This window comes from Engystomops pustulosus, chromosome 4 (genome assembly GCF_040894005.1).
Source record: "Engystomops pustulosus chromosome 4, aEngPut4.maternal, whole genome shotgun sequence".
In the NCBI taxonomy this organism is placed as follows: Eukaryota; Metazoa; Chordata; class Amphibia; order Anura; family Leptodactylidae; genus Engystomops; species Engystomops pustulosus.
Genome location: NC_092414.1, coordinates 22,024,553 through 22,050,150, shown reverse-complemented (window position 1 = coordinate 22,050,150; position 25,598 = coordinate 22,024,553). Strand labels below are relative to the sequence as shown.

Sequence of the window (25,598 nt, the reverse complement as noted above, 5' to 3'; positions counted from 1 at the left end):
ATGGCTTCCAGGGAAGTGGATGGAAGCAGTTGTTGCAGTTAAAAGCCTCTTGCTGTGTGTGTCCCCAACACCAGACCCAATCAGACGTCCAGAAAGGGCGATATTAAAGGGGTTGTACCAACTTTTCAAGTATCCACCGGATAGAGGATAACAAGCTGATCCCAGAGTATCTGACTTCTAGGACGTCCCTCCCCCTACTTTCCTCCAGCAATCCGAAAGATTGGGGGTTCCATGGTCACTAAATTATTCAGTAGTAATGGGAGTTTTGGAAATTGCTGAGACAGTGAATGAGATCTGCCCCTTCCAGGGGTGTTGGACTCATGTTCCCCACATCAGGCTGGCGGTTGCCGTAAAGGGTCGAATGTCATTTAATTACTGTACAAACGTATCTACTTGATCTAAGTAGTTACATTTGTACTGAATTACCTTTACAAAAAAAAAACATCCTGAGATGCCGTTACAGCATAGTGCCCCCATAGTAGCCACTAAGTGCCCCCGAAGCTACAACAGTCCTGTGTGTGTGAGCTACCCTGCCCCTATGCCGCCCTTTCGACTAGCGCCGATATAGGGGCACAGACCAGGTAATGCAAGACCCTTGGATATGACCCTATGACCCCCATGGTTTCGGATCTTGTTCTCGTGATCCCAGCTGTCAGATCCTCATCATTCAGCTCGTTCCCTCCTCTCTCCTGTGAAGTAGGTAAAACCCCTTTAAATTAGACGCCACCTCTAACACAGTCGGGGCCCCAGAGCAGATACTCGCAAAGTATTTACAAAATGTTCATCTTTATTGAGTCTTACATTGATGCTACACGACGTTCTCTTGGATGGACGGACACATGATTCACGTGAAAGAAAAAGAAATAAAACCCCATGGAGTCTCTCGCACCACACACACACACACAGATCACATATAGAGAAGGAAAGTAACATTGTCAGGATGTGACGGCTCCGCGGTAAGTGCTTTATACATCTATATGACACCATCTCCGATTGGTTCCTATCTATTTAACACCTTGTGCTGTTCAAGATCTGCCGTAAACCCATCAGAGGAAAGTTTGGGGCGTCTACGTGATCAAAGAAAAAACTTACTGGTTGGGTGTGACGAGTACTGCTCACACATATGGACAAGTAGGAGTTACCAGTTGGAGATGTGGATCAGGAGCTAAATGGTTACACCCACTTGTCACTTTATTCAGTGATCAGCCACTCCATTTGGTGGTACAAGGGACCCCCTACCAATGATCCACTTATAGGGGATAACATTCTATAGAGCATCTGTGAGTCACAGACACTAAGGTTGGGGCAACCACAGATGACCAGACCACGATTCCTCTTACGTGGCGGCCAAGACTGTGAGATGCACTAGGACTGTGTAGTCCCCGCGTGAATGTCTCAAGTCATCTAAACGGAAAATAAAACCTGGAATATTTACAGGGACCTAGGGGGCCACCAATGATCATGATAACAGGGGCCTGCAAACCCCTAAATCATTTGGGGTCCTGGTATTCAGAACTCACAGAAATTAGAAGCTCCTCTATCTGGTGTCATCATCAGCGCTGTCTCTTAAAGGGATCTGGCAGCAGCCTTGCCCATGCAGTACTGCAGGCAGCGTTGGGTAATGTTTGTGGAGGTCTGTATTAGCTCTGTGTGTTATTAGTAGCAGCAGAATTGTGAAATATGGAATTATATACCGGGATTGTATTCTGCTGTGCTCTGGTGTCTCCGCATTGCACTACTCCTCGTGTAGTATTCTACATATTTTCCTCAGAGGGGAGGGGTTGTGGGGGCAGCTCAATGCAGAGAGTTAAGAGCACAGCTGTGTGAGGACATGCCCACAATCTGGGGTATAAATAAGAATTTCACAGCCCCTGTGAGTGACTCCTGTAATGATTACTCACATACCTGCTACAGCAGGGGGAGGGGTTATGTGGGCAGCTCAATGCAGAGAGCTAAGAGCACAGCAGTGTGAGGACACATCCACAATCCTGGAGTAGTCACTGTATAAATCTGAATTTCACAGCCCCTGCGAGTGACTACTGTAATGATTACTCACATACCTGCTACAGCAGGGGGAGGGGTTATGTGGGCAGCTCAATGCAGAGTGCTAAGAGCACAGCAGTGTGAGGACACGCCCACAATCCTGGACTATAAATCAGCATTTTGCAGCTGCTGTGAGTGATTCCTGTAATGCTTACCCACATACCTGCTACACACCCAAAATTCCTGGAGGTTGCGTTCACACATTGCAGTTAAAACTGCTTCCTAATAAGGTGGTTTTAATGAACTAAACCAAACTCCAAACTGATTGCGATGCAGTTTTAACTGCAATGTGTGAACGCACCCTTAGTCCTGCTGCTAATAACACACAAAATTTTGACTCTACATCTATCTAGGGACAATCCCCAACACTGCCTGCAGCTTTGTATGCCACCACACATGTCTCTCAAGTCATAACAATCTTCTGGTCCCCTCTCGGCAGGCGGCGGATCCCGGTCCTGGTCCGCGCTGGTAACACTGGTAGAATAACTCGCACCATCAAAAAAATTTAAATAAAAACAATACAAATATGTCACAACCAAATAGTAAGAGACCGCAGTCACGTATAGAAGAAGACGGCGATAATATCCTTCTGTGAGAAGCTCTGGCTCCACTGCTATGTACAGACACGCGCTGACGTTTTCGCCATAGTCTGCGCCGCTTTTGTGTCTTAAATATAATTTACAATAGATATAACAATCTGTATAAGTTATACATTAATTCACAGCTCATACGTCCCTCCTACGGACAGTCCTTTCGCTTTCGTGTACCATAGGGTTAAGAAAAACTTTTTTTTTTTAATGTAAAATTCTCCACCGGGTGGCGCCGTCATCATGGGGGTCCTCAGGCAGCGGCTCCTAGTGAGTATTGGCTGCAATAAGAAAAAAAGAAAAATGTATTACATTTTAATAATTCTATATTAATGGGGCCTCTATCTGACATGGTGACGTATCACCGATCAGCTGTGGGAAGAACAGCGCCAATCTCTGTGTAGTGGCCGAGCTGTGTTACTGCAACTCAACTCCTATTCCACTGAAGGTGAGCTGCAGTAACGTGGAGTGGCCACTACACACTGAGTGGAGCTGTTGTGGCCCTGTTTTCTGTATAGAGGGTGACAGGCGGGGGAGGGGGGGGGGTTGCAATTGGACAAGACAAGTTTGGTAAAAGAAAATATAGCAAACAAGTGGTTTTTAGATAAATATGTAAAACTTATGTAGCTGTAGAGCCTAAAGGGAAGGGGTGTAGTCATGGATGGGGCTTGTATACAAATTACACTTAAGGGGTCTGGATTATACAAGGGGGGGTGAGGTTTATTGATAAATGAATGGAGATTATGCAAAAATAGACAAAGGGGCTGGGCCAATATAAAGGGGGCGTGGCAAGTTTCCATGACCTGAAGCAGCCTACCCCATCCTTTCCTTATCTATTTCCTCCAAGACGTTGCATCACATCATAGACGACACTTTAAGTCTCTAGGTACATTTTTCGGACGGGTCATACGAAACCTACACGGATCTATGGTTTGGTAATGAGGCTGGAGGGTTTGTGGCATCGGCAGTATCAAAAAATGGGTCAGTCCGTTTTGTTCTTTTGTGTTACATGTAGGGGTTGACATCCTCTTCCCAAAAAGGACAAGAATATAGTAGTAGGTCTACATCATCAAGATAGGGAGCATCTCTCTGTGGCTGTGGGCAGGCGGAATAGTGGGTGCTGCTCTGTTCCTAATTTCCACATCATTACAGGAGAGCGACACATAGAATTACAGTTACACACTGTAATATCCAGTGCAGGCTCTGAGGGGGTGGAGCTTATCATGCCCCACCTCTGAGGATCTGCACCACATATACCAAACTGTGTTACACTGTTGCTGTGTTCCTTTTAACAGGATTCTTTGGGAGTTCTTCAACTATCTACCATCATGACCCAATAGAATACTGTGACACAACTAAAGGCACAATTCCTAAATAAAATACTTACTATCCTGAGACCATGGTATAGCACACTGAGGCCATATTGTACCTCTTACATGTCCGCACTCAAAGGTTTATTACATGCTCCCAGAAATACTTACTATGGAGAACAAATTTTTAGGTATGAAGACAGAGCCATAAGATATGTGGGCTCCTTATAAGACCCAACATTTTAGGTAAGTAGCCCTTTAAAGGGATTCTCTCTAGATTGAAAAACATGGCTGCTTTCTTCCAAAACCAGCGCCACACCAGACCATGGGTAGTGTGTGGTACTGCAACTAAGCTCCTTTCATCTCTATACAGATGAACTGCAATACCTGTACAAACCATGGTCAGGTGTGGCGCTGTTTTTGGAAGAAAGCAGCCATGTTTTTCCCCCTACATTTAAAAGAGGTTTTTCAAGACTTAGTTTTTTTTGCATTTGATTAGTAATACCAATAACTTTTTAGTGGATTTTTTTTTCAACTGAAGACAGTGTAACATGTGATCACTGGTCACATGTCAGAAGTGCTACTGTTTCCTCCCGCACTGTATGCGTGGACATCTTATCACTTGTGCAGAGTGTGAAATCGTATGTATAGTTGTTAGTAAGTGGTTAGATGGGTTTTCTGGGCCCACGAGTTATACTTGGGCCCCTTTTACACTAGCGTTGGGTGGACCGATATCCAGTTGCACAATTTGCTTATGGAGAGGTGAGAAGCAGTAACTCCTCCCATTTCTCCAGCCAAAGGTATGCTAATCCCGGGTCCTGGCACAGGTGTAGCACACGGTCATCTGAAAAGGGTCCGAAGATGAGTCATCAAGTCAGTCATGGAGGTCGTACATGGATCAGCAGTTCTAAACTGTGTAGTGGCTGAACCCAGTCACTGCAGGAACCGGGTCCCACCATTACACAAGAACAGCACGGTCAGTTTATCAGCTGCCGGGGTTATGTGTGTGTCCGACCCCAACCAATCTGATACAGAGAACCTACTCTATGCAACAATTATCAATATTTTGATTACAGAAAACCCCCTTTAACACCTTTTTAAGGAAATCTACCATCAAAATCCATCATGATAAACCAGGGACACTTACTCATCGATCCAGGCACCATGTCTGTGGTAATCCTCTTATATTTGTTATCCATGGTCCCTTCCTTATAAAATCAACTTTTACAAATATGCTAATAAGCCTGAAGGGCTCTTGAGGGTGTTACCAGAGCCCCTCAATGCAACAGCTTCACAGGCTGTTAGACTATCTCTACAGCAGGTAGGAGGAAGGAGTGTAAGAGCCTGTGAAGCTGCAACATGGAGGGGCTGTAGTAATTCCCCAAGGGTCATTTAGACTTATAAGCATAATTTTAAAAGTTGATATTAGAAGGAAGGAGGCCATGGATAACAAATATAATAGGACTACAACAGTCCCGGTGCCTGGATCCATGAATAAATGTTCCTGGTTTATCATGATGGATTTTGATGGTAGATTTCCTTTAAAATTTGATTACCCCCCCCCCCCCCCCCCCCAAAAAAAAAAAAAAAAAAAAACCATGGGCACCGCTACAAATAAAACATGGAATGAGGTCAGTCCTGTAAATGTGTGGTACATAATGTGATGAATATTACCAAGAAAATAAAAAAATCAAAAAATAAAATATGAAACTCTAAATGTCAGTTTCTGTTTGCAGGAAAGAACTCATGAAACAAAGGAGCATTCAGGGCATGCTGGGAAATTAGAGGAAGTTAGTAATCAGTAGGGGGACGTCTGGACAGTCAATGTATTTGCACCCAAAGACTATAGTAGAAGCTTTACATTTAGTGTTGGCTTTAAAAAAAAAAAAAACTATTAGTATTTTGGCTTGATATATTGTCAATGCATCACATCCAGTCTATGTACGAGTTTATGGTTACATTAGTATTAAAAAAAATTCTAATCTATAATGCTCGTTAAAAAAAAATTTCAAAAATTCATTTGCACACAAGGAAGAGGAAATCCGCAGCTGGTGCCGTGCTTAATGGGCGGAGCATAACAGTAATATCGCTGCTGTGCTCTGCCCCCCCCCCTCAAAGCGGTTTAAAAAAAAAAAAGTTATGTTAAAATGTATATGTACCCAACTGGTGCAATTAAAAAAAATTGTTCAGGTGCAAACAAATGAAAACAAAAATAAACGTACAAAAACGGCATAACCAAAAAAAAAATAAATAAAAAAAAAAATGTAAAATTAAAAATTGGTAAAAAAATTGTATCAATTCTGAAATTTAATAAAATTTGAAATACGAGAACAACTTTAAAAGTCAGAGGAGATCCTTCTATGTGTACATACATTTTTTTTTTAAAGTTTCTTAAAATGTCAAATTAGACAAAAATGTTTGTGGTCTTCCGGCGTTGCCATTAAATAGATTTTCCATGGATTTCTTGCTGATCTTAATCTCATTCCAATTCTAAAAAGTGAGGAGTTTTTGCTTTATAATTTTTTTTTCTTTTTAGGGGTCAGTAGAAGTGGGAGCCCTGGAGAATCAGACACGTCCACGTATAACATAGGCTGCCTGTAGAGTTCAGTGGGAAATGGGTAATACTTCACTTATCCTGCAGAGGCAGTGCAGGGAAACGTAACACTTGTTAAAATTTAAAGGAAAAAAAAAAAAACACAGGACAGTGTCCCGTGTGCTAAAACAAATAGGGTTGGGAGGGGGTGGAGGGCATCTTATGGCAGGTTCATGTGTGGCACCATCTGACCTGTTTTTTTTTTGTTGTTTAGCAGATGCTCCGCCTTTTTTTTCCCCCAGTAACACACAACAAATTTAGATTTACTCGATTTTATTTACAATTTTTGTACATTTCAGGGCAATACACAATTACATTGGTTTCATATTTTCTGACCTGCAAACAGATACCTTCAACTTTCATGAAAAAAAAAAATATTGGAAAAAAAAAAAAAAAAGAAAAATTTGATAAAGTACATCCAAAAAAATAAAATAACGTAACAGTGAGACACTGACAAAGCACAACATGTCTTATCCTTATCCAGAGCAAATCCTAAAGAAAGCCAGCAGATAAAATCTTAGGAATCTCTGCGTATAAATATTCGTATTAACACGATGGTCGTGTTTTTTCTTAATTTTTTTTTTTTAATCTTAATTTCTGTCCTGGGGGGGGGGGAAAACAAAAATTCACCTTTTTACACATTGGTCTATGTACACCCTCCCATCTCCTCCTGAACCCCCTGATCCGCTAACACTGCAGTGCTAAAAATGGACATTAAAGTTATAAGAGAAAAAAAAGGGAAGAACCTCTATCGAGGGGCGTGGTCTGTTTAATATGTAGTGAAAATGTACCCTGGACCTTTTAAAAGGCGTTGTCTTTAATATATTTTTTTTAGAGGTCTGAATGCACCCCCCCCCCTCACCCCCTATCCCTTCCTTGTTTATGGAGTTACAGCGCCATACATGGAAGTGTGGCTGTGCCTGGTAACTGGGGATCAGTCCTGATCACCAGCTCATCGGGAAAAGGAGTCGGTTAACAGTTTTGACCAATCAAATCCACTGACAGCACTGATACCTGGGGTGATGGTCATGGAGATTAGAGGTCAAAGAAACACTAATTACACTAAGGGATCATCCGTCACTAGTAAAATTCAGATAATGCTGAAAGTAGTGGGAAATAAGTTTGCTAGATATCAGGTTAAAGCCCACGAGAGCGTTCAGTCTGACAACCTAGAATTCACTGAACACAGCAGGTCCAAGGATGTAGCCTCCTTTAAAGAGGACCTTTCCTCACCTCACACATGTGGGGGAGGGTGAACATTCTTGCAGATTCAGGGGCACTTTGGGGCTAGAAAGAAAATTCAGAGAGACCGGTCCCAGTATCTGACCACTGTAATCCTCTCCACTGTCAAAGAGGAGGTGCTGGGAGAGGTCATGTGTTCTCTGACAAGTAGAAGATCATAACTCATTCCTCCTCCACTGCTCCATCTCCTCCTCTCTAACAGTGGAGAGGATTATAATGGTCTGATATCTCAGCTATCATGGGGGCTAGAGAGAAAAATCCAAAAGGTGGTCAAAGTTCCTCTTAACCTACAGGAAGGGTCCTCTGGATGCTCGCAAGCCCTTCCCTTATGAGTGATGCTTCTGATTGGCTGCTATGTCCATCACTCGGAACAAAGTTCTGAGGGTGCAAGGAGCCGTTCCGTGACACTTGTTGACCTCCAATGTACAGATCAAGAGCCCAGTTTTTAGACCAATGAATATTAGTGTTATTCTGATTGATGGGGTGTCCCAGCGGTCAGACCCCTCAACAGATAGGGTTGTCTCATGTTTAATTGGTATCCCCTAACACAATGTGGATCACCCCAGGTATCTTTACATAGCGCTGTCTGTAGTTTGAAACCACTGGAACACTCCCTTTAAAAAAAAAAAAAAAAATTAAAAAAAAAAAAGAAATAAAATAAAAAGGGTTGGGCAGATGCCTTCTCCAACCTGGAGTCATAAAATAAAAAAAAAACAAAACAAAATCAAAACACTCTAAAACACTTTTGTGGCTGTGACTTAGCTAAGAAAAAAAAAAAAAATCAGTATGACCTCTAATCTCGCCTACCTTAAGTGTGGGGTGGGATCACGTTTCAAACTGGGTGAGGAGGGCTCGCACTTCGGGGGTCAGCTGCTTGGCAGCCTTGGCCGCCTCTGTGATGGCCTTGCGGTAAAGACCCTTTCTCTTCTTGTTAAATCGGGACTGGAAGTTTTCTAAAAAGGGGGCCAATTGTGACAAACTGAGGAAGGACGTAGTCGGGGAGCCAAACCACGATATGCTGGCCTCCTGCCGCACCAGCAGGCCGTTGTCTTTGCGACTGACAGTTATGGTGAGTATACGGGCGGGCCACCATGGGAAGCCATATATCTTGGCCCAAACAATGTCCCCAACACATATGGTCCTGCCATCGGGGGTCACGCACTTCGAGACGTTTTTGGAAAACACCTTGATTTTCAAGGAATTGCTCAACTTTTTCTCTTCTTTGGAAGAGGAGGAAGAGGACGACGAAGGTGCGTGCATGCTGCCTGGGGGGAAATCAAAGTTTTCAGTAGAACTACACTCAGAATGGGTGGATTTCAGGTCGTCTGTACTATCGCTACTACACACGGACGCGCTGGAAGAGTCTGCTTTCTTTTGATTTAGGGTCATGTAAACTGTGATATTGCTTTTGCTGCCTCGCTTGCTCAGAGCTTGCTGCTCATCCTGCTCACCAGGTGGGACGCAGACACTTGGGTTCTCAATAGCACTGCTGACCTCTTCGGGGCCATCGGTAGGGGTCTTTATTTCGGAGGGTGCCTCACCTGCTGAACGGGTGGCAGTGTAGCGAGTCTGGGGCTTACTGCTGCGCAAGCTCTCAAGTCCGATCTTGAGTGAAGAGTCGTTCTCCTCGTTGCGGTACCTTTGAGGTTTGATGCGGAGTCTCGGCGGAAGGGTCCCTGAGGTCGTGTTCTGAAGGCGTCTCGTAAAGTGGACTTTGCGGTGAGCGTTTTTCGAGGAAGATGTATCCTTTTGCTTTTTTTGTGCCTTTTCTTTGGCCAGTTTTAACACTTCCCGAGCCTTGGCGTGGTCCATGTTCTTACTTTGCAGCACCTTCTTGGTGTGCAGCTGAGCTTTCGGGGCGTTGGCTTGCGGGGCCACTTTGACCACTTTACCTCGCCCGGACACTGGATTTTTTTTATGACTCTCGCTCTGGCTCTTTCCGTTGACTTTATGATCAGTTTTAAGTTTCTTATTCACAGTAGTTACACTCTCGTGCCTCCTCCTTTTGCCTTCTTCTAGCTTAAAAGAGTCACCGCCAGTCTTCCTGACCTCCCTCTTGTCCGTTACTACGTTTTTACACTTGTCGCACAATACCTGTCTGGGCCGTAGTTTGATAGCGTTCATGATCGAAGTGGGTTCTTCCCTGTAGATTTTCTTTTTTAGTCTTTTGATTTTACGCGGAGGGGGTTGAGGTATTGACTGGTTATAGGTGTCCCTGATAAACAATGGAGGGGGGTATGGGGCTCCTTCATGAAAGAGAGGAGGCGGCTTTGAAGTCCACAGGTTATTAGTAACTGCACAGGGCTCAGTGGGCTGGATGGGGGCATTATCCATGGGGGCGGTTGCGTTCTCGTTCTTCAGCGATTCTTCTTCATGGAATGATGTGCTTTCAGGCTGAGCGACGGGCTCCTCGGGTTTATTCTTATACTCTCGTTTCGGGTGAACGGTTACAGGGATTCCATGAGGTCCAAACCTGAAGACAAAGAAAAAGGGGAAATTACAACACAGATAATTAAGATAAACTCGTCTAAACCGAGACTTAACGCAGATAATAGCTCCAAAGAGAAATTTAGTACAACCCCCCCCCCCCCCCCCCCAAATATAACAGCCTACTGATTATTATTGATCATTTCGGATCGTGCGTAGCCGAATATAAAGTGAATGGGCAACGACAATACATGACCCATGTAGGAATTAGTCCAGAGACTCTTATCTCCAGCTGACGAGGTAAAATATAGCATTAAAGCGACCTATACAGTATCACTGTGTATAAGAAACTGAATTATGTAACATTAAGATGAAGTAATAAGTTATGATGAATTGCATAACCCTCATAGATAACACAGATAAAATGGGTCCATCATACAGAAGCAGCAGTAGACTGACGTCTGTCTCCTATGATAAACTATTCTTCCCGAGCAAAATCCTTATTAGACCTCATGCACACGAACGTATGAAAACTGCTGTATGTACGTCCTTATATATGCGTAGCATACGGATCCATTCATTACAATGGGCAATACGGACATCCATTTACGTGGCCGTACTGTCCACCGTACGTACCGCGAGTGAGACGTACAAAAAATATAGAGCAGGTCCTATTTTCTCATGTATTTCCGTTTCATAACAATCTATAGGAACGTATACAATACGGGTTGCATCATTGCTGCGTACGTTTGTGCACCGCATGCTTCCCTATATACGTGCAGTATCCAGGGAGACCAGAACCAGTGGGAGGTGGGTGCTGTCAGCTAGAAATCATTTGCCAGATTGTGACATACGGTGAAAAACGTCCTGTATTTACAGCAAAAATTACAGCTCTATATACAGAACAGGAAAAACCATACAATCGTGTGCATGAGGCCTTATATATAATGGGGTCTCCCAACTCAGGAAGAGAAGGATTGGCGTTTGGGTTTCAATATATCTCAGCAGAGAGAAGCCCCTGTCCGGGGACTCTAACCTGCATATGAGAGATCAAGAGAAAAAGCTGTGAGCTCAAGAGCATTAGGCGGACGTCCATCTATAGTCTGTGGCTATAGCCTGGTCCTGCTTCTACTTTATCTGTGGTTAACCAGATGACTGCAGGAAAACCTGCGCCACGTGACATTGGACTTCGGGCTCCAATACATCATACACCACAGCACGGAGGCATGATGTATATGTGGTGGTAGACGGGTAACCCCTAATGGAGGAAGATGTGGCCATAATCCTACACTGTGCTGCATAACTACCGGCTCACCCTACGACATGTATTGTACAGACGATTTCTGAGTGTATACCTCTGATCGATCCCATTGAATAGCCACAAAGCGCCCTCTTTAGGTCAGAGTAATACAGGCAGTTCCCGGGTTACATACAAGATAGGGTCTGTAGGTTTGTTCTTAAGTTGAGTTTGTATGTAAGTCGGAACTGTATATTTTATCATTGTAATCCCAGCCAGAACTTTTTTGGTCTCTGTGACAAATGGATTTTAAAAATGTTGGATTGTCATAAGAGAACAACAAAGCTTATAAGATTAACACTAAAGCTTCATTACAGACACCTGTGATAACTGTTACAGTTGTTTATTGTAGCCTGGGACTAAAGGACAATAAATTACCAATATCCAGAGGTCCGTTTGTAACTAGGGGTCGTATGTAAGTCGAGTGTTCTTAAGTAGGGGACCACCTGTAAGTATAAACCACTCTAAATCTTGTTAAAGAGATACTGGCATATAATGGACCAGAAAACCCTATACCAACCGCATGTTTAACATCTACATTAAAACCTTTCCTGGCGCATACATCCAATGCGCGCCTACAGATTACAGCGGATCTCTGCAGCTTCTATACAATCCGCTTACAATCTGAAGCAGTGGACATCCGCTCAGACTTGAAAATCTTCTTAATAGGGTCGTGTCAGGAGTTGTGCGGAGCCAATGGATAAGAGATATCTGCATAATCCCAAGTTTCCACCAACTTCTGGATGGGTCATCCCAATGACCGCGCCATTGGTGCTGGCACAGCTAGGACATGCCAATGGATCACATGCGATGCCCACTTTCTATTGGGATATTGAAGAGATGTCCATTTAGTAAGATCAGTTATCCATTCCTATCCTGTTACTACTCTATACGGACTGGATATAAAGACCCATAGAAATCATTATTGTACATGGCAATCTCCCCCTCCACAGCCTCTTGGTCCTTTGTCCTATAGGGCAACCAAGGTGCTGTCCCAGCAGTCACCCCCACCCATCTGATTTAATCCCTCAATGAAAACATTTCTTAAAGGAACACTCCAGCCAAACCTACCGGAATTCATAGTGCGGGGTCTTAAGGGAAGAGCATAACTCATTTTTATTGTATTCCTAAACCCTAGTGTCATGCTCCTCCCTTCAGGCCCTGTACAAGGTATAATTCAATGAATCAGCTGGTTTTTTTTTGGTTTACGATCGAGTAGAAATCTCCAACCTATGACAAAATCTAGAGACTGCCAGCAGCAGAGCCACCAGTGTCACAGACCTCCTGCTTAAACCCCAATCATTACAAGCAGTGGACACAATGATCTCATCCAGGACGTGTTCCCAGTCACACAGAACAGGTGCTCCCTGCAGTGTGTAAACAGCAAGGAAACTGCTACAGAGCGATAGATAAACACACGGGGCGCCAACATACATCACCAGCACTGCACCTACATGACCACCTGCCAACACACCAACACCACCCATAATGGGACATACACAATACATCTCCTCTGTGAATTACTCATTATTAGGCAATACTCTGTAACCGTGTGTTCACAGGTTGCTTTTTCAGGCAGTTTCTTAGGCCATAAACCAGGTGTGGACGGTCAAACAGAAGATCTATTATCTATCGCTTACCTTCTGCTATGATCCACAAAAGGCCTTAGAATAAAACTTGTACTAAGCGTCTCTGTACTCTCAGTACGAGCCATAGACAGAAGAACAAGATCTAGTCCAAGCCATAGACGCAAGAAGCGAGAATCGACTGCCCTCTGCTGACCCAGTGATGAGATTCTAGATGACAATATTCTTATAGGATATTGCTGCTTTTAAATTTTATATAAATATTTGTGGGATATGGACCTTAAAAGGGGTTATCCGGGTTTTAAAAATTACTGAGGGCAGGGCTGGGGCGGGCTTCTGTGCCCCTGTAAACAAACAGGATCAAAGGGACCAGGGCGACGCTGGAGGTGGAAAGTACATGTTTAGTATGTTTAACTAGCCCACCCCAGCCCTCAGTCATTTTTAAAACTCGGATAACCCCTTTAAATGGCAATTTGGGACAATGAACCAGTTCATAGTATCATAGTTTATACGGTCACTTGTCCATCAAGTTCAACCAAGGAAGGGAATTGGATTGGATGAGGAAGGGATTTAGGGGAAACAATTCTATATAACATAACCATCAATGTTATTTAAGTGTAAAAAGTCATCTAGACCCTTCTTGAAGTTCTCTGCTGTCCCTGCTGTGACCTGCGCCTGAGCTCTCTGCTGTCCCTGCTGTGACCTGTGCCTGAGGCAGGCTATTCCACAGATTGACAGTTCTCATAGTATAAAAGCCCTGTTACCTCTGGTGATTACACCTTGTTCTCTCCAAGCGGAGACAGTGCCCCCTCGTCTTTTGATTTGATCTGAAACAACTTTCCACCATATTTTTTGTATGGACCATTCATATAATTATATAAACACACACATACATATAAAATAAATATTACATACACACACACCTCGGTCCGCAAACCCGTGCTGAAAGCACCAGAGAAGAATTATAGAAGTTTTTCAGAACCATTTCTAATGACTAAGTGGGTTTGTTCTGATAAACTCTCTTTGTGCACTTGCAGGATTCACTGGACTGAGCCTACAAATCACTGATCAGACCTTGCTTGGTTCTGTTCAGCGATTCTTGGTTCAGTTTATCACTGCACACCGACTTGTGGGCAACACGTTTAACAACTGTCATGGATACAGGCGATATCAGGCAATTCAAGACAATAGAGTTTAGAGTCCCAAAGCACCGCAAAAGGTTTTTTTTTTCCCCATTGACACATGCTAGCAGTTTTTTTTGTGTATATTGTAATCTTTCCAATAAAAGGTTAAAGGGGTTGTCCACAGGACAGGCCATCAATATTCTATCCAATATCAGAGAGGGATCAACTCCTGGCTAGTGACTAGTTAAAATTTTGGTTTGGTTGAATCGAAACCAACTCCAACCAGTATCCCCCGTGGTCAGAGCCAGTGGCATTTAAATTGCCCAAATTACTTCATCCTTCCCCAAAACGGTCATCAGCAGATTAGTGCCGGCAATTTAAAACGTTGCTGACGACTTTGCCAGGGACAAGTTAGTGTCCGCAATAGGTGTCAGCACCCAACGCTGGTATTAACGGCAAGGGAGGGGCAATCGGATTAAACCGATCGGGTCCTCTTAACACTACTGACAGTCTTATCAGCAAAAACACAGAGCCAAAAGCAAAAGGCTCCATTGTTCTGTGTAGTGGCCAGGCAGCGGAACTACAGGTGATAAAAGCTGCCCCTGCAGTTACATAAATACCCCTCTAACATTTACTACAAGAGCAGTACTACGGGGCAGCAAGAAAAGTTCTGTATACAACGTTTCAGGTTCATACAATCTATACATAGGTATAGTGTATGGAGGACAGACCCCCCATACTACGTTCAGCCCTGCATACACACCCCTAGGTATAGTGTATGGAGGACAGACCCCCATACTACGTTCAGCCCTGCATACACACCCCTAGGTATAGTGTATGGAGGACAGACCCCCATACTACGTTCAGCCCTGCATACATACCCCTAGGTATAGTGTATGGAGGACAGACCCCATACTTGTCCAGCCCTGCATACATACCCCTAGGTATAGTGTATGGAGGACTGACCCCATACTACGTCCATCCCTGCATACACACCCCTAGGTATAGTGTATGGAGGACTGACCCCCCCATACCTGTCCAGCCCTGCATACATACCCCTACGTATAGTGTATGGAGGACAGACCCCCATACTTGTCCATCCCTGCATACATACCCCTAGGTATAGTGTATGGAGGACTGACCCCCCCATACCTGTCCAGCCCTGCATACATACCCCTAGGTATAGTGTATGGAGGACTGACCCCATACTACGTCCAGCCCTGCATACATACCCCTACGTATAGTGTATGGAGGACTGACCCCCCCCATACTTGTCCAGCCCTGCATACACACCCCTACGTATAGTGTATGGATGACTGACCCCCCCCATACTTGTCCAGCCCTGCATACACACCCCTAGGTATAGTGTATGGAGGACAGACCCCCATACTTGTCCATCCCTGCATACACACCCCTAGGTATAGTGTATGGAGGACAGACCCCCCATACTTGTCCATCCCTGCATACACACCCCTAGGTATAGTGTATGGAGGACAGACCCCCATACTTGTCCATCCCTGCATACACACCCCTAGGTATAGTGTATGGAGGACTGACCCCCATACTACGTCCAGCCCTGCATACACACCCCTTGGTATAGTGTATGGAGGACTGACCCCATACTTGTCCAGCCCTGCATACACACCCCTAGGTATAGTGTATGGAGGACAGACCCCATACTACGTCCAGCCCTGTACATACACCCCCTCCTTGCAGTGCCAATAATAACCTAGGACAGTAGCCCTTAGTCCTATGAGGTCATACAAATCACACCACCCACAATAACCCCGAGCATGGTCGCATGTGTGAACGCTTATTTTTCAGCTTTAGGCACCCTGACGCCTTAACGTGAATACAAATGTCAATGTAAAAGCTGGGAATCTCACGCTGCGGAGCCAAGAGCCTCTGACAGCCAGCGTCCGCACTCACAATGAGGTTATTCAGTCACATTCCTCAATGACCGGATACACTGTCACACTCAGCTCTGGAGCCAAATAAGAGGGTAGTTCAGGTCAACCAAAAACTATACAATTTTACAACATGTAGTTTTCATCTTGGGAGACCCAATGGCTGAGACCCCCCTCCCACCCGCCATTACTGCTGATACACAGGTCTCCTCTGAGGGCCAAACCATTGTGGCTTAGAGAGGGGGTCCTGAGACCACCTCTATAACAATAAAACATAAATCTTACGTTTTATCTTATTCCTTCCCAGATGGCGGCCACCTGGACGGCAGATGCCGGGGCAGGTGTATGCGAGCACACGCACCGTTTCAATGGATTAAGCAAATAATACGACCTATGCTTATCCTCGGACAATATTTATACAGTGTGAGCTTTCTGGCCGAGCTCCAGATGGGGAATGAATTATCATTTTTAGCCTTGTTCACACCTTCCAACATATCTGATCAGGAAAAAGCCATTCACAATGACCACTGCACCAGGGTGTCAATCCAAAGACATCTGACATCTACAAAGAGGCAACACTTAGGCTACATCCACACGAACGTGTGTCCGGCACACGTTAGCTCACGGGAGAGGAGATTGAGATACAAAGCACTACTAAAAACAACTAAGGATAGGTGATGTGTGACAGTCTTGGGACACAGCTGCCATCTAATTTCAGTATCCGGGGTCTGTTGTACCACAAAGGAATAGAGCAGCTGCTCACACAAGCCCCCAATGCTCTATTCATCTCGATGGCACTGATAGAGACCAGTACTTGGATATTTTTGTCAATGCCATAGACCTGTGCGATCAGCCGCTCCATTGATTCTTGCGACCGGATGTGACCCTGCATTTGCTGTTCTGCGCTTATGGTGGACAACCCCTAAAAACTCTGTACATCTGCATGCGGCAGGGGTCCCAGTGGACTTTGGTGGACCCCTTTTTCTTGCAACTGGATGTAACCTTCACCAGAACTACACAAAAAAAAAAAAAAACGATGTGTCAATACAGCTTGATTTTCTATTGTAAGTTCTAGCAAAGGCACTTAAAGGGGTTGTCAGGAGGTTGAGAATCATGGCTGCTTTCTACCGAAAACTCTCCTGACCCTGGTTAGTGTGTGGTGTTACAACCAAGCTTCATTAAAGGGGTTGTCCACTTTAAGCACATCCAAGCAAATATTAATACGGTTTGTGTAATGTAAAGTTATAAAATTTTCCTATAACACTTTCTGTATCAATTCTTCTCGGTTTCAATACATCTCTGCTTGTTGTCATGCAACAGGAAGCTTCATCGTTTATTTCCTGTAGATAAGCACCGGTCCGTGGTCATGTGATCTTGCACAGGTGAAAGGCTCGTTAGAACACAGTGCGATACTAACATGCTGGCCACATGTGTGACATCACATGACCATGGTGTTTATCAAGAGGAAGAAAACAATGAACCTTCCTGTAGCATGACAGCAAGCAGAAAACTAGAAAACTGTGAAAAAGTATATTGGAAAATGTAACAACTTTAGATTACGCAAACAATATTAATTATTTGCTGTTCTGTGCTTATAGTGGAAAACCCCTTAAAACTCTGTACATCTGTTTGCGGCAGGGGTCCCAGTGTACTTTAGTGGTCCCCGCTGCCTATATCATCTGGAACCCCATGGGTACCAACATAGGTAACGTAAAATGGTTTGGTACGCCAAACTCCCTCTACATGGAGGGGTCTGAAACCTTCCCTTCTTTCCTTCCCAGTACACATGAGCCTGTCTCGGCTGACTGCCAATGCATCCTCAGTAAGCAGGTGGGTTGTTTCATATGACATTTATGCCCTATCCACAGGGGTGCAAGTCTCTGGTCAATAGGGTCCCCTCTGAGATAAGAGGTATGGACCAAGAGTCCCAAAAAAACAGACTGAACGCCAAGTGCACCTGCTCCACATTCACTTCTATTCCTTTACAAGGACCAATAGACGCATTGGAGCTTCTGGTGGAACACCTACTAGACCTGATGGACCCACTTAAGTCAAAAAACAATTTTTTAAGCACTTCTCTCATCATGGCTTCACAGCGTCTATGAAAGGGGTAATCAAAGGGTATTAAAAAAACACATTGGTGGCCGGGATGGGGTTGGTAAAAAAAAAAATTAAACATGTTCTTACCTCCCGACCTCCAAGGCTGCAATCTCTACGGTCTGTGCCCCATGTAAACAAACGGGCACAGAAGCCGTTTGAGGTGGAAGCTACTGGGTGTCAGAACTCGCCAACTTGGGTCATCAATGTCTATAACCCAGAATATCACAGAACCAAGGGTTTAATACTCCTCCAGTCCAAACCCTGCAATAGTGTTACATGCTAAGGCCCCCGTTATCATTAGGTAACATCTTACTCTATCCAGCCCTATGGTGTTAGTACAATCTCCTGGTTGGGCTCAACCATCAGCACAAGTCTTCCCCCATAGAGGAGTTACTAGGGCTCTGACCTAATATTAAAAGGCACACTCCAGGCAAAGCCAATTCATTCATGAATAATACATGGTGTGGGGCCTGACGGGAGGAGCAGGACTCATTTTCATTATATTCCTAGAACCTAGAGTCCTGCTCCTCCCTTCAGGTCCTCCAAAGGGTATAATTCAATGAATCAGCTGTGATTGGCGAGTCCATTTAAGGTAAGGATTATGGAATACTACAAGGTACATGCAGTCTGTGACAAGGACTGTAGTCTCCATCTTGCAAGAAACAAATGGATCAAACAATTTTGCACAAAATACGGATGACCGATTTATCAGGATACTGTCAATGTCACGTAGCAAGGGAGAGCATAACATTACGAGGGGGTCTGAACACTGCAGCTACGTGCAGCTTCTGGAACATTTGCCCGGAGTCCTGCGCCCACTCATTTGGAGGTTGAGGAGAAGGTTTGCATTTAAAGCTTTTCCCTCCGATCCCAATCTACGAACATTTGACATCAGACAGAGGAGATAAAACCAGAGCAATGATCCGTATAGATCGCTCAGTTATGGATCTGCATTGGATCCCTAATAGTGTCTGGATGCCATAGCACCTGGTTTGAGAAGGGTATTGAGCGGAGAGCAGCTGTATCCATCTATGGCCGATGTCAGACAAGGCAACCTCATTCTACATAAGCTTCTTTTAAGGGATTAAAACATTTATCATCTCCCCTTGTAAATTGGTCAGCAATATCAGAACGGGAACGGTTCTAATACAAGCACCCGCCACCAATCTGATATATATTTATATTTTTTTAAAAACCATCATAACCCCATCCACCGACATCCAATGCTACACCTACTAAATGGGGAGGTGTGAGAAAAGGTGTTTTTAGAATCACTACTCAGGGTATATCCAGATGTCACAGTTGACACCAAATTAAAAAAAAAAATCATCTAAAAACATGCAGCGTTGCTACAAGTTTTCAACATGGTTGCTGTTTTTACTGCTTTCCCGGAAATTTATGCACCAAATGAAAAACTACCTCAGGAACTTGTGGAATTAGAGGTTGAAAGCAAGATTCACCCCATGTCTCCATCATTGCACCACATCACCTACAGATGGACGGCAATGGGTTAAAGGAAACCTATCATCAGAAATCTACCTATTAAGCCTAATCTGTTTTTACCAAATCTAAAATACTTCCAAAACTAAACTACATTGTATCTAGCTAATATGCTAATTACCTACTGGGGCCTCTGCTGATAATTAGCATATTAGCTACATACAATGTAGTTTAGTTTAAGAAGTATTTTAGATTAGGGCTTTGCATGTTACTAGCCACTTACCATCAGACCTAGCTTAATGGGTAGTTTTCTGAAGGTGGGTTTCCTTTAACGGTGCCCAAATCCAGATGTCACCCAACCTCCTAATCTGAAGCCTTAGGACAATCCACAGGGGCCCCCATACATGTTACATTCAGGTTTTGCTGCAGAGTATCTGAAAAAAAAAACAAAAAACATAAAACGTATACTTACCTTCCTGCGGCACACAGTCTCTGTGTGAGGCGGCTCAGTGTTCGAGCCCACCACAGGCTGCCACAAACATGCGACTGTAAACGTGATGTCACTCTATACAAACAGACCAGCGGTGGCATGAATACACTTATGGTCACACTTTCTTCCATAGTAGAGAGAATAATCAATCCTTTACAACCCCTTTCATTAAAATCTAATCTAAAACTCTGGTAGTCTTATATTTGTTATCCATAGCATCCTGCCTTCTAAAAATCATCCTTCAAAATTATGCTAATAAGCCAGAAGGGTTCTAGGAGGAATAGCATAGTCCCTCCATGCTGTAGCGTTACAGTGTCTTCAGCTCTCAGTACTTCCCCCATTCGTCTGCTTGCTGTAATGGGCAACACAGTTCAACAGCCTGTGATGCTACAGCATGGAGGGGCTTTGGTAACAACCACCAAGGACCCTTGTCATTAGCATAATTTCAAAAGTTGATTGTAGAAGGAATGAAACTATGGATAGCAAATATAAGATTACCAGTTACCACGGTGCCTGTATCTATGAGTATGTGCCCCTGGTTTATCATGATGGATGGTAATGCCTAGAATATGGACATATGTCAATGTTATATATACACTAGATATATAGATTAGATGTGAGGTGATATTTTCTAAGGTGATATTTTTTTTAAGCCTTTTGCTGCACAGATCACAACTAACCAGGATAGTGATGGCGCCTGCGAGGTGAATCGTCCCTGTAAAGAGAAAGAAAAGAGTCATTTCCTATTTCCATACCTTTTTGACAGATCCATTAGAACCCCTGAGAAGATTCTGTCTCCGTGGCGGAAGGAAACCACCAACGCATCCTGAATGATGTGATCGAGCGTAACCTGAACTTCAGAACCAGGAATGAGATCATCGATTCCGCCAGTAACAAGTCTCAGAGGATCCGGACTTGGATCAGGATTGTCCTTACATGCGGCGTGTATGTGGGCCTCCTGCGGGCACTGATCAGTCTGTACAATATCAGTAGGGGCCGCCATTGCCGCGTCGTCTTCTTGTACGTCGGCCTCAGACTTTGAAGAGTCCTCCGTTTTAGTGTCCCTGTAAAAAGGATCATAGTCCACGTCTTCAGAATAAGACACAAACTTGGCGCAGTCAGAACTACTTTCTACATTGGGCTCAGTTTCTGTAGGACCCGATTGAGAGTCCAGCTCTTTGTCCACAGACGTCAGCTCAGAGCTGATCCCGCTGTCCATAGGAGATACGGCCTCCTCACTAGGCGAGCGGACATCCTCCGGGACTGTTTCGGACATGATTAACTGTACGGACGCCTGTCCAGGGGACTTTTCCAATGGACACTCTTTCTCCAGAGATACATGATCCGGTTGCAAAAATAACTTGACTTCCAACCCAACCTCCGTACATGGCATGGGCTCGGGGTAGTCATCAACAATTTGTTCCTCTTCTTCATCAACATCTTCTTTGTGAAATGCTTCATGGACATCTTGGATTTCGGCATCTATCGACTCCTCACAAGGTTCTGGGGCTGAATTTGAGTCAGAATCGGTAACTTCTTCTGCTGTTACCTCATCTACAGTGCATGGGATGTTCTCCAGCATCATCTCAGTTTCTTGGTCCTCATCGGGAGTAATCGGATCATCCATTTCGTACACCTGACCCAACACAGACACGTCAGGAACAAGAATGGCAACACCCGGGTCGGGCGCCTCGGCCAACGTAGGCAAATCAGGAACAGGATTGGACGTCTCGCCCAATATTGACAGGTTAGGAACAGGATTTGGGACAAGTGGCTCGGATGCCTTGCCCAACGTTGACAGGTCAGGAACAGGATTGGACGTCACGTCCAACATTGACAGTTCAGGAACAGGATTGGGGACACTCGGCTCAGACATCTCACCCAACGTTGACAGGTCAGGAGCAGGACTGGACACTTCTTCCCCCAACGTTGACAGGTCAGGAGCAGGACTGGACACTTCTTCCCCCAACGTTGACAGGTCAGGAGCAGGACTGGACACTTCTTCCCCCAACGTTGACAGGTCAGGAGCAGGACTGGACACTTCTTCCCCCAACGTTGACAGGTCAGGAGCAGGACTGGACACTTCTTCCCCCAACGTTGACAGGTCAGGAGCAGGACTGGACACTTCTTCCCCCAACGTTGACAGGTCAGGAGCAGGACTGGACACTTCTTCCCCCAACGTTGACAGGTCAGGAGCAGGACTGGACACTTCTTCCCCCAACGTTGACAGGTCAGGAGCAGGACTGGACACTTCTTCCCCCAACGTTGACAGGTTAGGAGCAGGACTGGACACTTCTTCCCCCAACGTTGACAGGTTAGGAGCAGGACTGGACACTTCTTCCCCCAACGTTGACAGGTCAGGAGCAGGACTGGACACTTCTTCCCCCAACGTTGACAGGTCAGGAACAGGACTGGACGCCTCGCCCAACGTTGACAGGTCAGGAACAGCACTGGACGCCTCGCCCAACGTTGACAGGTCAGGAACAGCACTGGACGCCTCGCCCAACGTTGACAGGTCAAGAACAGCACTGGACGCCTCGCCCAACGTTGACAGGTCAGGAACAGCATCGGGGACATCCTTATCAAATATAGGCAGCTTAGGAACGGGATCAGGGTGTTGATCCTGGACATCGTTTTGCTCAGCGGCAGTAAGGGTCAAAGGTGACATTGGGTCGTTGGCCTGGACGTGCAAATCTTTCATATCAGGGATGGATTCTTGCAAGACATGGACCTCTTCCGGAGGGTCCGGAGCCTGAATTGACTCTGACGTGACCTGAGGTTGGGGTGAGGGCGTTTGGGTGAAAGAGTCAGGTCTGTGGGGGTCACGGGGGCACTCTGGTTCAAAGGGGGGCACCCCAAATTCTTCCAGGGCCTCAGGTAAGTCTCCCATTTGCATAGGCTCCATTGTGTCCACACCCTCTGCACGCCAGGCTCCGGGTGAGGCCTCCAGGGCGGCGCTGGGCCCCTCCGCGTCACTTTCCCAGTCAGTTACCTCCGGCCCTATACACTCAGTCTCCGGTAGCCGCAGCCCTGTCACCTCACGCCCGGCCTCCTCCGTGTGCAGGGCTCCTTCCCAGCCGAGCTCCTCTACGACACCACCGCGCAGCGCCGCGGCCTCGCACTCCTCATGGCGCGGCCTATCATCTCCAGAAATCGGCTCGCTGTCTGGCTCGGCTTCTCCTCCCTCCCCCGAACCAGGCGCACCAGCAGCGGCCGCCATTTTCTCTTTCGCGTCTAACCCCCCTCCTCCTCCTCACGGGCAAATCGATCCTCGTCCTGAGAGACTGACAAATCCCCGCCCTCGCACCATACCCTCCTCAGCCTATTGGTTCAGCGCACGTCATTCTCTCCCAGGTTCAATTCCCATTGGCTGTCATCAGAACCGGGCCCAGCTACCTTTCCCAAGGTAAAAAAGAAAGCTGGCTGCTGATTGGATAAAGCGATACGATCCCGCGTAGCTTATTGGCTTTTACCAATGACAATCAACGGATATTGCCTACGTTGATTGGCTGAAGTAGAAGTCAGTCATTTTCCATCTTTTTGGTCTTGTTGCTAGGCAGCAAGCCAACCGCTATTACCAGTAATGCAGCAGCATGGCCTTGGAGTGTTTATGAGGCAGAGTCACCTCATGAATAAGAGGCTGTATGGTGGTTACTGCTGCAGTCCGCTGTACACCACAATTACCACAAAAAATAAACTGTATACACAGTAAATAGACATTTTCATTAGTAAACCATAATAATATACCAAATATGGTGAAAAAATAATAAAAAATTGCATGTATAATCGATCCCCCATCCCCCACCGTCAACTCTTTGTTGTCAACCGCTGTTTACGTAATGCCCAATATTTTACATGTGACCAACAACAAAATATACGTCAAAAGTTTCACGAAATTCTGTTCCTTAAGGATGCGTTCACACATTGCGTATACATTACGTTTATGTAAATGTGAGGTAAATGCAAAGTATAGACAATGGAGGCCATTTGTCAGAGCGCGTACGAGCCATAAATATAATAATAATTTCTAGGAATTTAGAATTATTTCACCCATTACGCAACCTCCACGCCAACTGAGCATGGAAGGGTGTAAAGGGGGCATCAAGGTGGGTAGGTGCGGGCGTTCTATAGCCACGATGCACCTGAGTATGATAAATCGCTCACCAATGTTTACAAAGAGTAAACGCAATTAAATTGTGTTTACAATGCGATAACAAACGCAGCATATGAACGCAGCCTTATTTGATAACTGAATATGTTGGTAGAGAGGCTCTTTTTTGCACATGTCATGGTTACAGCCCTCCAATATACTATAGTCAGGGAATGGATGTCTTTCCTATCCATCAAGTACCACCCGTTGTTGTTTAAAACGTATGAACAAGAGAGTTTGTGAAAGTTCAGCTAAAAAGGACTATAAACACATTGGAAATCAAATTTAAAGGGTCCTAAATCACCACAAAAGGAGAAAAAGTGTAGTATAGGGTACTTTATAAGCTTTATTGTTTAATTTGTTATATTTATCTAAAGTAACTCCTTGGTGCGCAAGGGGAGTGGCCATTTTTGTTTTAACTATTGTTTTTGTTTTCTTCTTCCTATGCCTTCCTTCAAGGGGTTCTTCAGTCACAACAAGTTAGGCCCCATTGATGATCGTGGGGATCCCATCACTAATTCCCATCACTGGGATCTCGAGAACGGGGGTCCGTTGGACCCCTGTTGCGATCAGGACGACCAGAGCAGCCAGTTCATCTCTATGGCACTGATGGCCGATTGCCGTAGAGATGAATGGACCAGCTGGCACATGAGATGAATGGACCAGCTGACACATGTGCGACCAGCTATTCTCTGCATCTCCAGAGCAACAGGGGTATAATAGATCCGTGGGGTCCCATCACTGAGACCCCCACCGATTATCAAGTTAGGCCATATCCTGTGGATAGGTCCTAATTTGCAATATGTGGAGAGACCCTTTAAAGGAATTGTAAGCCAAGCACACTTGCATGCTAATGTCTGACCCCTCTGGTTTCTGGTGCTCTTCTTTTTGCCACTTATACCCTTGTTTGTACAAAAAAAGGCTTAAATTATGCAAATTAGTCTGAGGAGCCCCGGGCACCATAACTGTTACTTAAACCAGAAATCTTTTTTTTTTTTTTTAATTAATTAAACTGGGGTATAAGAAGCTAAAAGAATATCAGATCCTGCCAGAGGGGGCACGAATCAGTATGTAAGTTTACTTGATTAAAAATCCTTCATCCTTGTTAATAATCCTTCATCCTTGTGGAAGATTTCTGCAACACCCCTCCCAATACATAGGCAGGTGGGTAGTTGCGAATAGCTCCCTCTCCATGTCAGGATCCATCTGGTGAGGCTGATCAACTCATCCAGAGGTTAATGCTAGGAGAACTTGGTGTAATTGCAGATGTAGATACTGCCTGGATAGGCAACAGTTAAATGG

General features: G+C 45.0%; 1 protein-coding gene across 5 annotated transcripts; it reads right to left on the bottom strand.

Moving 5' to 3' along the window:
* Positions 1–767: 767 nt before the first annotated feature.
* On the bottom strand, positions 768–23,439 carry PWWP2A (PWWP domain containing 2A). 5 transcript variants are annotated; one of them, XM_072145467.1, is made up of 3 exons: positions 20,902–23,438; positions 8,583–10,248; positions 768–2,911 (listed from the first exon to the last, which is right to left on the bottom strand). In XM_072145467.1, the coding sequence occupies exons 1-2, from the start codon at positions 23,364–23,366 to the stop codon at positions 8,601–8,603; spliced, it is 4,113 nt and encodes a 1,370-aa protein (XP_072001568.1). In that variant the 5' UTR covers positions 23,367–23,438; the 3' UTR covers positions 768–2,911; positions 8,583–8,600. The 5 variants fall into 5 exon arrangements, with proteins under 5 accessions (XP_072001568.1, XP_072001572.1, XP_072001573.1 ...); XM_072145471.1 differs by having other exon boundaries at positions 9,227–10,248; XM_072145472.1 differs by having other exon boundaries at positions 9,317–10,248.
* Between the last annotated feature and the right edge of the window lie 2,159 nt (positions 23,440–25,598).